This window comes from Heteronotia binoei, chromosome 21 (genome assembly GCF_032191835.1).
Source record: "Heteronotia binoei isolate CCM8104 ecotype False Entrance Well chromosome 21, APGP_CSIRO_Hbin_v1, whole genome shotgun sequence".
Classification (NCBI taxonomy): Eukaryota; Metazoa; Chordata; class Lepidosauria; order Squamata; family Gekkonidae; genus Heteronotia; species Heteronotia binoei.
In genome coordinates, this window is record NC_083243.1 from 50,855,907 (window position 1) to 50,868,821 (window position 12,915).

At 44.3% G+C, this 12,915-nt stretch overlaps 1 protein-coding gene across 3 annotated transcripts in view; it reads right to left on the reverse strand.

Moving 5' to 3' along the window:
• Positions 1-734: 734 nt before the first annotated feature.
• TMEM63C (transmembrane protein 63C) overlaps positions 735-12,915 on the reverse strand; it is an 84,012-nt gene continuing 71,831 nt past the window's right edge. For all 3 annotated transcript variants that reach the window (XM_060262069.1, XM_060262067.1, XM_060262068.1), the window contains 10 exons: positions 11,569-11,722; positions 10,457-10,563; positions 9,902-9,988; positions 8,516-8,581; positions 8,151-8,313; positions 6,671-6,776; positions 5,683-5,850; positions 4,125-4,240; positions 1,632-1,703; positions 735-1,379 (listed from right to left, as the gene is read on the reverse strand). In XM_060262069.1, the coding sequence (XP_060118052.1) occupies positions 1,167-1,379; positions 1,632-1,703; positions 4,125-4,240; positions 5,683-5,850; positions 6,671-6,776; positions 8,151-8,313; positions 8,516-8,581; positions 9,902-9,988; positions 10,457-10,563; positions 11,569-11,722 (1,252 nt within the window). In that variant the 3' untranslated portion in view covers positions 735-1,166. The remainder of the gene's footprint in view (positions 1,380-1,631; positions 1,704-4,124; positions 4,241-5,682; positions 5,851-6,670; positions 6,777-8,150; positions 8,314-8,515; positions 8,582-9,901; positions 9,989-10,456; positions 10,564-11,568; positions 11,723-12,915) is intronic.

A 12,915-nucleotide genomic window follows, 5' to 3' on the forward strand; every position in this document is an offset into this window, starting at 1 on the left:
AAATGCCGAGTGGTGAGCACATCTATCTACCCGTTTTGCTTTTAAGTTCTGACCATGCCCCTTCCCTGTTCTCTATGCAATTCTGGCAGATTGTAGGCTTTAAACAGAGGCAAGTCTGTTGCTGTTGTGTTCTGTTAGGATCATGGCTGCTAGCTCAATCTGTCTTTCATCCCCACCCCCACCCTGGTCTGGAAGTCTACTTTAACAAGGAAATCTACCACCAGCCGCCCTTCTGGAGCTTGGACAAAGACAGGCAAGGCCTGAATGAGACAAAGACAGGCAAGGCCTGGAACACAACCAGCCTCAAAAAATACAGACGAGTCAGGCCAAATGGGCACAGCAGGTCTTTCTTAGAGACAGCTGATTTTGGGCAAAAGCAGCAGCAGCTTGTAGGGCACAACCAAAAGCTTTAAAGTTTTTGTCATTCACAATAGAGAGTCTCTTTGTGCCCCTGCAGCATTCAGGAACCTCTGTGGGCCTGAGTCTGCAACAGACACATTGCTCATTTTTAATTTGTTTCAGGAAACTCCTTCCCCTCCCAGTTCCCCCAAAGGCTTCCATAAAAGTTCACAGCTGCCGAGATAGGGTGAGGGAGGGATAGTACTGTGGGAACTCCACCATCTCTTTCCTTGACTGTCATGAGCAAAAGGCTGCACACGCTGCAGAAGGTTTTCCCCATAACCAGAGAAAACATAAAAGACACAGCAAAGGAATGGAAGAGGGAGAGTGTGAGAAAACAGGGTGACTGAGATTGGAAGTTTATCAGGAGAGTCAGGTAATGGAAGTCTGTAGGACCTGGAATGGAAGGATGAGAGGCAACAAATTGAACAGGTGCGGAACAGCCTGGAGCTACTGGAAGCAAGACGTCCCCCTGAATCTCCCTCAGTTCCGTCTCCACCACGAGTCAAGCTCTCTTCGCAGAGCACTCAGCTGCCATCCCAAGACTGAGGCCACAAGACATGCAGCATAGAAGGCTCATGATTCAACAGCCCAATGGGTCCCGGTCTCCTTAGCAAGAACCAGATCTCTGCCCAGGAGTGGTTCACAGCAGGACTGATACACAGCAGCACAGAACAATCTAGAGGCCTTAGGATGTGACACTTCCTTATGATGCTCTTAACATTTCGATGTTTCTATCTATCGGTCATTGCTCTGGCCAGAGGTTGTCAATGATAGGAACTCTGGTTGTCCAGCACCAGCTCTGTTCCGTATTCGTCCCCTGTGCTCTCCAGCTCCGTCTCAAAGCTCTCCATGCCGCCCTCATCCATATTCTCCACTTGCTCGAGGCGGGTGCCCATAGTGCCGTAGGACCGATGAGCTGGGGAGGCAGCGGGTGTAAGACTTAGCTCGGGCTCTTGCAGCACCGTGGCCACAAACATCTGTGACAGAGAAGCAAAGAGCAGGTTACATTCAAGAGGGACTTTACTTGCAAAGGAATAGAAGCCAGAGAAAAGGAAGGATCTGGCTGGTAAACAGAAGACGGTAGACTCATGCAGCCAGACGGAATGGTGTCCCAGGTTGCCTGTGAAGAATCCAGAATGCTCCTTAGTGCCTACAAAAATGCTGGCACCTTGACAGCCCTGGTGTGCAGGAAGAGGGGGAGGTATATGCAAAATGGAAGGCATGCTTACATTGGAATTGGGAGTGGAAGAGATGCTGCTCCTTTCTGTATCATTGAACGCTTCATCAGATTGCTCAGACATCTGCTTGCAAACAGAGAAAAGTACTGGCAGGAATGAGAGATAAAAAGAAGGCCCTGCCTACAAACCTCAAAAGGAATATTTCTCTCAAGAGATGAGAATTAAATTAGCAACAGTCAGATTTGGAGGATCAGGCCAACCTTGCCAGATCACTGCTGATTACATGCTGACACGCAGTTTTGCGAGCAAGTCATTTTCTACAATAATAAAAGGGTCTGTTGGGCCATCTGCGACAGAAAACGAAGCTGGGAGTGTTGAAACTGGTCACTAATGTCAGGATGACTGTGGAAGCTGCAGTGCCAAACATGAAGGGAATTGGAACATCCTGGCCCATGTAATCTGCAGCTACTTCGCCCCATTTTTTGCATTGAAAGCTATGGCTTACTCTGGCAGGCATAACTTATCAGAAAATAAAGCTAAGCATTTGAACATTGACCACAGAATCACAGAGTTGGAAGGGGCCACACAGGCCATCTAGTCCAGCCCCCTGCTTAATGCAGAATCAGCCTAGAGCAGGGGTGTCAAACGTATGGCCCATGGGCCAGAACTGGCTCACCCATGTCTTTAATCCAGTCCAAGGCTCTTTTCTCCCCCCTTGTCACCTCCCCGACCTGTTCTTACCCTTTGAAGATTAAGGCTGCCAAAGATCCCAGCTCTCTCACCTTGTATTGCCTCCTGCAAGCTCTTCTGGGCTTGCAAAGTTGAAAAGAAAATGTGGAATTAATTTTACATTAAGGGCTCTGCACCCAGATACAGTCCCAGAGTAGTCTATCTAGCAAAAGAATCTATGTTCTGGAACCTTAATGAAAAATCCATTCTGCATTTTGTGCTGCAATGTATTTCAATGGAGTGGAACTGAATTAGATTCACATTCCATTGCCTGTATGATAACTGAAGCTGTTTCCTTGAAAATAAATGGCTGATGTTTTGAGCCAGCTTGTCTCTGCTGACTGGACCTGAGAACAGGTGACCAAGTGAGTAGTCTAACCAGGGAATCCACAGTCAAACCTGGAGGAAGGGATATTATACTGGTGAATCACTGTGACTCTGAGTAGACCTGGAGAGGAGGGAGAAGCTTGCAATACCCAGGTGTTTCATGTTTTCCTAGGCTCAGAGCATTTTAGGTTTTTAGTTTCTGCTGTGATCCTTGTGCTTTTTCTTGATGTTTTATTTAAGAAATTGCATTGCCAAAACTCACTATTCCCCACCTTTCCATTTTAAACAAAATATTGCAAGTGTTTTAAGCATGTTTGTATTTTAAATAAGAACTAATGTCTTTAATTGTGTTTGTCTGTATCCTTTATAAAGTTTATATCTTCACTATCTGACATTGCATTCTATGATACACATGGTCCAGCCCCACAAAATCCCATTAATGTCAAATATGGCCCCCCAAACAAATCAGTTTGACATCCTTGACCTAGAGCATCCCTGTCAAGTATTTTTCCAGCTGCTGCTTAAAGACTACCGGTGAGGGGGAGCTCACCACCTCCCTAGGTAGCTGATTCCACTGTTGAACAACATCTATTATAAATTTTTTTTCCCTAATATCCAGCCAGTACTTTCCCACCCTTAATTTAATCCCATTATTGTGAATCCTCTCCTCAGCTGCCAACAGGAACAACTCCCTGCTGCCTTCTAAATGACAGCCCCTCAAATACTTTGAGAGCAATCATGTCCCCACCACCACCCGCTTCCTTTTGATGGTACCTTCCTTTCTGAAGGTCCACTTGGCTTGTCAGCTCCTCAGCTTTCGTGGAATGGTCTGCCAAAAGAGCTACAGAAACCCCCTTCCATTGTTGTCTCATAAACTATGCAAGGACATTCTTGTCTGGTAAACATTTTAATTTCAGCTTTTTGGAGTTTTAATCTGTGCTATCAGTTTCTTTTTAAGGTAATGTCTCCTGTTTCCTCAGGTTGGAGAGTTGTCTTGCTTTTGTTTTTTCCGATGGGTTTTCTGGAAGCCATTCTGAATGTTAAGACATCCACCATTGAAATAAATAAATTTGCAATTATTTTTGGGACTCATCCTGATTTCAGAAGTATATATGAAGTTTCTCCAGCTAAATGTGCTTCACATACCCCTAAGGGATCTGAAGCTCTTTTAACCCAGGCAAACTATCCAAAATGTGTTGGGATGCATACAGCATTTAAATAAATTTGTCTCCTGTGCTTGCTGAATTCCAGACTTTTTCTGTTTTATGTCACCTCTTCTAGAAAAAAATAACATGCATACCTGTTTCAAAAGCCGGACAAAATGTTAAGAAGGTAGTTGAAGAACGTTTATTTACACAGTGCATATGCATATCTTAAAAATAATGGAGGAACCAGTATTCAACATTTGGTTCCCTGAATTTGCTAAAGTCCACCTGAGATGCACAATGAACAACTTACTGGAAACTGGTAGCATTCTTTATTTCCTACCTGGTAACTGGAAGGTTTCCTTGGATGGAGCTTCTTCAGACAAAGGCCAAAGAAGGAAATAAGGATGCAGAAGAAAAGGACTACACAGGTGAAGAGGGTGATGGGCCTGATGAGGCCTGTGGCAGAGCGAGCGAGAGAAACAACACAGGAATCTGCATTAGCTGCTGTTGATTTTCCAAGTACATTTACTGTTAAGTCTAAAGCCCAAATACCACTAGTGCTAGGTATAAGTCTTTTGACATCTGGCTGGGAGCTCTCTAAGTAGTAATGATCCTCAGTCCTCAAACCAAGCTAAATTTTTAGCCCTTCAGAGAATCATCAATAGGCCACTCAGTCAACACTCCTCCCCCTGCAATCTTAGCATGTGCCGGTTAAAATCTGCCTCACATCAATCCAGCTTTGGCTGCAGCACAGATCTAGAAGCTGGGAGTTTGAAGATCAGTGGCAGAACATCTGTTTTGCATCCTTATGCTCCCAGGTTCAATTGCTGGTATCTGCAATTGGAATTATCAGATAGTAGATGACCTGGATAGCCCAGGCTAGCCCAGTCTCCTGAGAACTTGGAAGCTAAGAAGGCTCTACCCTGGCTAGTATTTGGTTGGGAGACCACCAGGGAATATAGGCAATGGCAAACCATATCTGAACATCTCTTGCATTGAAAACCTAATGGGGTTGTCATAAATTAGCTGTAACTTAGTGACACTTTCCACCACCAGAGGATCTGATACCCTGGGGAGCCACTGCTGGTTACAATAGACAATACTGACCTTAACAGGCCAGATTCTGTACAAGGCAGCTTCATGTGTTCATAAGTTCTGGGGCAGTGGAACATCAGTAAGACCTTCCACACCGGTGTTATCACCCTCCAGATATTTCCTAACAGAGTTGATTTTGCTGGTCAAAGTAGCAGAGATTGCAAATGCAGAAATCGCTGTGGCTTCTAATCCCTCACTTGTAATATAGGATGTATCCATGATAATGACAGGAAGACTTGCAAATCTCATCTCCAGCAAGAGCTGAGTGCTCAAGATAACCATGAGACCTCAAGTATAAGCATCTGTGACCTCGGCCATGAACATCTATGCAGCTTTAAAGAAGTCATCATCTCTCAGCCTTAAACTGTGTGTGTTCTTCAAAAATGAACTGGATCATAGGGCTGCTGTGAGTGTGCCCAAGACAGCAACTTCAAAAGTACTTAAGAAATAATTGTGCATGGATTGCAATGTGTAAGTCCTATTGATTTCAAATATAAAAGGGATAAGCAGCACTGATCATTTGCTTTTGGGAACGAAAAGTTATGTGATTTCTGAACTAGTTCAAGGTACAGGAGTGAACAATTGATTCAAAGTCCATGCTGGCAAACAAGGTTTGATCTGTCTGGAAGCAAAGTGATCAAGTGTGTGTTTCAGCAGCAGTGTTTGTACATAACTTTTCACAAATGCCAAGAACGAAAATGTTATAGCAGATGAACATTCTGCAATATTCCTATTCAGAAACTGCTACCATCTTCATATTCAGAGACACATGAATGAGTCTGCAAAGCATAAATTGTGCCTACCTAGACGGAGGATGGAGAAGAAGAGCAGCCAGAACATGCAGAGGATGGGAGCCACCACCACCTGGCTTACAGCTGCGGTGTGGATACGTTGGTTCAGCTTGGTGGGAATATACACGTAGTAAATATTATAGCGATCAACCATATGCTTCAGCAGCATATAGAGCAAACCTGTATGGAAAGAGATAGGTAGGGAGGAAAGAGAACAATGCAGAAGATACAATCTGGTTGCAGGTTCCATTCTTCTTGGTGATATTTCCTAAACATTTTGCTATGAGAGCCAATGGGGTAGAGTGGCTAAGAGTGACGAACTCTAATCTGGAGAACTGGGTTTGATTCCGCACTCCTCCACATGAAGTTAGCTGGGTGACCTTGGGCCAATGACAGCTCTTTCAGAGCTCTCTCAGCCCAAAACCAAGTCTAGCTCACCACCTAATGGTCCATAATGCTAAAAGAGCTAGAACTTCAGACTGCCAGACAATCTTAGGATCTTCTGGCTATATTACACACATTTGAAAATAAGAATTATTATTACATTTTGCTGATTTAAAATTCTGTATAATTCAAAACTTCCCACACATACAGAACCTGATCACCCAGAAGGACGGACTGTCCCAGATTAGGGGAAACTCTGCAGTGGCAAGCGTGTGACCCACCTTATGTTGCTTTCTGCTGCAGCACCTTCTTTGACTTTGATAGGCCAAGTCAAGGCACTGCAAGGATGGCCAGAGATAACGACAGCACCTTTTGAAGATTACCATGGATATATGAGGTTGGGCTGTGGCTCAGTGGTACAGCAGCTGCTTAGTGTGCAGAAAGTTCCAGGTTCAATCCCCAGTGTTTCCAGTTTTTTTTAAAGGATCAAAAAGTAGGTTATGCTTTAAGACCTGTAACTGAGACCCTGGAGAGCTATTGCCAGTCAGGATAGAAAATACTGACCTTGATAGACCAAGGGTCTGATTCTGCATAAGGGAGCCTCATGTGTACTCACCAAAGGGGACAATAATGGGGCAGGTGATGCTATAGGTCATGACCACAGCAAAAATGCAAGAGGTCCAGGCATATTCCAATCCAAATTGAAACTCGTACGCTTGGTTCTGAAGGGGAGAAAAACACATTAGCACACTTATTCTCAAGTTCCCTGAGATCACAAGAACACTGTAGCATGGGACACCATGGTCTAAGGCCACATGCAGAATAATTCTTGACCATAATTTGTTTTCTTTTTTTATCAAGGTTAAGTATGTTTGAATCTCAAAATCACAGATAAGGACTGGCCACAACCAATGTTCCCTCTAAGCTGCAGAGTCTTGTGAGCAAAAAATTCTACTTTGTGAGCTACTGGTATTAAAGTTGTGAGCTACTGGCAATAAAGTTGTGAGCTTCTGCATAAATTATTGTGCTCTGGGGTCATCCTTCCTGAGCTAAGACAAAAATGTGTGATCTGCAGGCTAAATGTCTGTGAGCTAGCTCACGCTAATTCAGCTTAGAGGGAATGCTGGCCACAACCCAGAATGAAAAAGCAATTCCAAGGGGATCTGCAAGCCAAGGTATTGCCTCTGGTTAAATGTTATGACTGCCCTGAGCAACCATGAGTAAGGCAGTTTCCACTTTGGCCTTCCTTGCTTACAAGGTAACAGACTGGTTTTGCTGGTGGCACATTTATATATGCCCTCTGTAAACCATGGTTTCACTGTACATTTAGGAAGAAGAAGAAGAAGATATTGGATTTATATCCCGCCCTCCACTCCGAAGAGTCTCAGAGCAGCTCACAATCTCCTTTACCTTCCTCCCCCACAACAGACACCCTGTGAAGTGGGTGGGGCTGGAGAGGGCTCTCACAGCAGCTGCCCTTTGAAGGACAACCTCTGCCAGAGCTATGGCTGACCCAAGGCCATGCTAGCAGGAACTAAACCAGGGCTAAAGGCAATGAACCATAGTAAATGCTAGCCATAGCTAAGCATTGTGTGTGTACCAGATCAAACAGAATTCCATATGAGAATTCAGCTCTTCAAGAATCCCCATCACCTGTTTAGTGGCATCCCTTCGCCAAGGTCTGAGTCAACTTTGTCATTGGTTAAAACCACCCAGGTGATTGTGTTATTTCTCTTCAACCACAAGGAACAGAAGGGCAATTTCCTTTAAAAGAACACTAAGCTGTTTGAGATGTGAATACTTAGCACTAGACTGCATGTTGCATAGCATGTTGCAGTGCACTGAACACACACAGAACATAACCTCGCTAATGACAATTCAAGGCCAAGCTTGTCCAAAGTCAACACTTTCTTCATGTAAGTTTTTGAAGAAACTAACATGTCTTTCAGAAAGTTCTTTCAGGCTTAAAGGGATTTGATACCAGAGCACAGTATGGGGTCTAGAAAAGGCACAACAATGTAAAAACCTAGTGAAGAAGAGAACGCCACAGAGTTCAAGAACCCATCCAAGCTTCAAGAAATAACAGAACTACAAACCCGCTTGATATGGAGTCGCTCTGGCTCAGACTTGGCAAAGCAAAGTCGAGTAGTGTAGACAATAAGTCCAGGAATGCGCAGCAACTCCATGGCTGTTCCTATCAGGCTGGAGGTGATGACGTAATTGACAAAGAAAGCGCCATTACCAGGAAGGAACACACACCTACCAAACAAAAAACAAGGGGAGAGAAAGAGGTGTACTGAGCATATTTTGGTAGTGACTGGCATTCCCCAAACTTTGCTGAGAACAAAGGCTGTACTTATATACAACCTCCCCTCATAAACACAAGCAGAGGCACCCGTCCCCACTGGTAGAACTGGTAACAAAGCACACTTGTGCAATCTTATTGTTCAGCAACACTCACTGAAACTTTATCTCTGCCTCATCCAAGAAGCGGATGTCAAAGAGCCATCGGAAAAAGAGATCCAAACTGGGGAGACACAATGGAGACCAGGAGATGGTTATAAGCCGATTGCTTAGTACAAAACAGAGAGGAAAATATTCAGGGCTCATGGGCAGGGATCCTCTACATGCAGGTTTTAGGAAAATTATCTTAGGATAATTTTTTTTACCAAGACCTTTGACCAAGCCTGATTAAAGTACAGTACTAGATCTGATTACAGTGCTGGAAGATGTTGCAGAAAATGTCTTGCATTCTATTAAAAACATTTTTGTCTGATCTGGAAAGCTGTCCGCTGAATGAGCCAAGTTAAATAGATCTCACTACAAAGGATTTAAGCAGTGTAGCTGAGAAAGCATAAGCAATCCTTTCTTGAAGCTACCCTGACTTTTGCAACCAGCATGGTGTTGCAAATGGGGAGAATCAATGGGTGCAATCACACACAAGACCTAGCCATGCGCCCCCTCCAGATTTAATGTGTGCAACATCTGCCCATACTTAACCTCGTTTTAGGACAGGCTGGAACTGGATTAAATAGCTACTGGGAACTTCTCAGTAACAAATCTTTGAAACGCAGGCAGGGTGCATTTCTTGGCTGTCTGAACAGCTGGGGCACGCAATGCAAGAGCCCTGCATGGGTAGGAGCAGTCTGAATGATCCTCTTGTGCATGTGCATCTCCTGGCAGCAGGGCAGGGCTGTGTGATTGCCATGGCTCATGTCAAAGAGAACCAGGTTTTTCAAAGCCAGGATACTGCCGCGCCAAATTCCCAGCATGATCCCGCGCAATGTCTGAAAAGCACTTCAAACCTAGGTTTAGGTTGAGCAAGCTTCAACTATCACATGGAACACATCCTTTTGAGATTCTCGCTACAATTTTTGGGGCCTACCAGTGTGCTTTCTGGCATCTGTCAACTTCTTCTGCCAAAGCAAAACATGTCCTCCACTTCACTGGAGCACAAAGTGCCCAGGAGGCATTAACTTTATGTCTCCAGGGAGCATCCATTTAGAAACAGTTGGCCTCCATCATAAGAAAGTGCTTGGCTTGGAAACTCCCAAATATTCTGATTGCTCCTCGCAGCCGCCATGGCAATCAATTGGTGGTGGGACCCTTCAAAAATGTCAAAAGCAATCACAAGCTGCCACAAGGTTGGGGAATTCTTCTCTAGACTATTACCAGGTACTGTTAAAATTATTGCTGGACTCTACAACATTGGGGGCTGAATTTCAAGTGCAGAAATTTGTGCGTTCCATTTGCAAACCATCACTGGGGGGGGGGGGTGGAGTTCATGATAGAACCGTTGAAAGGACAGTATGACCTGGATATATATTGTATGTACTTTGCTCTGTACCTGGTCAGTCCAAGTGAAGGCAAGATGATGACCATAAAGACCAGAAAAAAGTAACACTTGTGCATTGTCAGCTGATTTTCATTTGATCTAAAAGGGGTGAAATAAAATCTTTTTGTTAATTACAAGCAGATATCAAGGTAGCGAAAGTTATCAGGGAAAGCCAGATTAGAATTCGCTAGTAAACTGAAGTGACACACTCAGCATTCCCCTCCCCAAATTACATGTTTTTCTCTCTGGAGATAGAAAAAAAATTGGGAGGGGGGGGGTTTCATCTGAAAACGAACCAAGGAGCAATGAGAGTATTAGCTCTTGGGTACTGTCTGCACTACAGTTCATTAAATTTAGGCTTTGCTTTAAGACTATGAGTACTACAAAGCATACTTATTTTAACTAAAGCAGAGATTCTTAAGGTTATTGGACCGTTACCAAATTTTGTAACGGTTGGCATGGAGCTCCCTAGAGATCCTGGAAATAAATTGTGGGACCAAAACTAACTCCAGCAGTAAGATATGTAGTTACATTTCCAGTCTGAAAAGTAAGATAGTTGAGAGTTACCTTGTCCAGTGTGCCTCGAAGAAAGCTGAGTAATACACAATGAAAGGGAGGAATACAGAAAAGGCCCAAAGTAGCAAAGTGGGGAAGAACTGGGTGACAATAGGGTTCTGTAAAAAAAAGGGAGAAAAGGAATAAGCGCAGGACTTCCTCTGGTGTCCCAGAAATCTCTTTCCATGCAGCCCCCTGGGGATGGGATTAAAAATATACAATTTCTTCTCTATGAGGATGGTCCGCTATAGAGAGAGCCACTCCTCACACCTGCCTGATCTCCCATTTAGAGGATTCTTGTCTTGAGAAATACTGCGTCAGTGATCAAGACTGAGGCCTGACTTGCATATACAGCTTGGTGGGAAAGAATAACTCAGCCTCACTATTTTGCATGCACCCAGCATCTTGCTAACACTTGGTCCCGAGCTGCTATGCATTCAGCGTTGATTCACCAGAGATGTGTCACCTGGGAAAACATTGTGCTTAGCATGCTATAAGATTGTATGCATAGACCCAGTTTAAACAAGATGCTGGGTCCATGCAAGGCAAGTTCTTCAGACAGCTAGTGTAGTGTACTGGCTAGAGCGTTGGACTAGGTTCTGGGAGATGCAGGTTCAAATCCCCATTCTGCCATGCAAGCTTGCTGGGTGATCTTGGCCAGTCACATATTTTCAGCCTAACCTACCTCACAGAGTTCTTGTGAGGAGAAAACGGAAAAGAGGAGAGCAATGGGAAGAAAGGTGTTATATAATAAATGTTAAAAATTAAGCCTGAAGGGCAGTTGTGTGTTTGCCTCAACAACTGCTATCCGTATGTTGTTCCTTGTCCATATCAACAACCCATTCAGTATACATTTGCATGTCTAAGGCCAGTTTGATAGGTATGCCCACAGAGCATGCATTAGTCTTGGTTTTCCTGCTGTTCTGCAAACAAAGGCAGTAAACCTCCCTATCAAGTCCAGGGCAGGGGTATAACTCCCGGTGCAGTGCATTGAGTGGCACTCTCCCTTCATTTGATGAACATGGAATGAGCAAGGCCAGAGAGGCCTAGAGTGGGATGTCACCCTCTTCACAGCCAAGCTTTGGTGCCAACCAGGCAGAACCCCACGGGAGGGGTTTGTGCACCTTGAGGCTCTCCACAGGCCGTGTAACGTTGAACATGTCCATGGTGTTGACAATGATGGCGGGCGTGGTGAGGAAGAAGAGGAGGATGAAGAGGCAGATGTTGAGCAGGATAAATCGCACCCACCACGATGCACCACAGACGGACAAGTTCTCCCTACGAGAAAAAAAGCACATGCAGGATGGGGTGTGCAGGGAAGGCATCAATGCCCTCTTCTACCAGGATAGTGAGAGATCCAACCTCATAATAATACCCTGCTCAGCTTGCAGGATTCAGAACTTGTATAATCTTTCACAAAATGTTGGCTCTAAATTCCACCTGGCAAAAAGGAGTATTGGCTGGATTTTTAAAGAGATAAAACAACATGTCATCCCTATCATCTGCAGAGCTCACTTCCACTGATTGAGGAGACTAAAAAGATGATGGGTGGAATCCAAACCTTTCAGCACATGAAAATGTTCCTACTCATGAACAAGTGACATACAAAGTTTTGTTTCTTCTATGGCAGACCCTGTGCCCCAAGTGGTACTACTTCAAAGAGCATTTGGGCAGAGGGGAGGCAATTTTTAGGTAGCAGCCATTGTACCCGGAGAGCTGTGCCCACCAGTTTGCATCCTGGCCAATAAGTTAATGCATTTAAGAGCATGATATAGTTAGCGCGTACATCCTAATCTTCTCACAACTGAAGAAGGGAAAAATAAACATGCAAGAAAGTAATGCTTGGGTGTCCTAGGCTCTTGATATTTGTTTTGCTCTCCAAGCTTCTGGAATGCAGGAAATGAAACAGGCAGGATCTTGTAGAAGTTGATCCTTAACAGGGGGATTTGGAGCTGCTGTTCCTGATTCTGGTCAAAGTTGCAGTCGTAAGGTTGCCAGCAGGCATGCAGAAAAACTATTCTGCCTTTTTATCAAAGGCTTGATGCAGGGAAATGGGCAGCTGAAGCTTCTCAGAGCATGGAGGTCAATAACATCTCCTGATAAACAACATCCTATTAAGCTTCTATAAAAGGGCCAGGACATTTTTCTCCAGGCCAGTTGGCAACCCTATGCATTTCTTCCTTGTACATCTCTACAGGAAACAGCTTAGCTGACATCTGGCTTGCAGATGTCTATAAAAGCTCCAAGGTTGCTGGAGCCCCTTATGAGGAGGAAAGGTGGGGTATAAATATTTCAATAAATAAAATCAATAAGAATGCTGACAGCTAGAAGTGTTCACAGGAGAGCACTTCCTTCAAAATCAGATGATGAATATTTGCCATGAGGACATTCTGGAAGCCATTAAGGCCCTTTCAGAGGCTCCTGGTGTACCTTTACCAAAGAACTCATCCGCCTCCAGCAGAAGTGCTTTA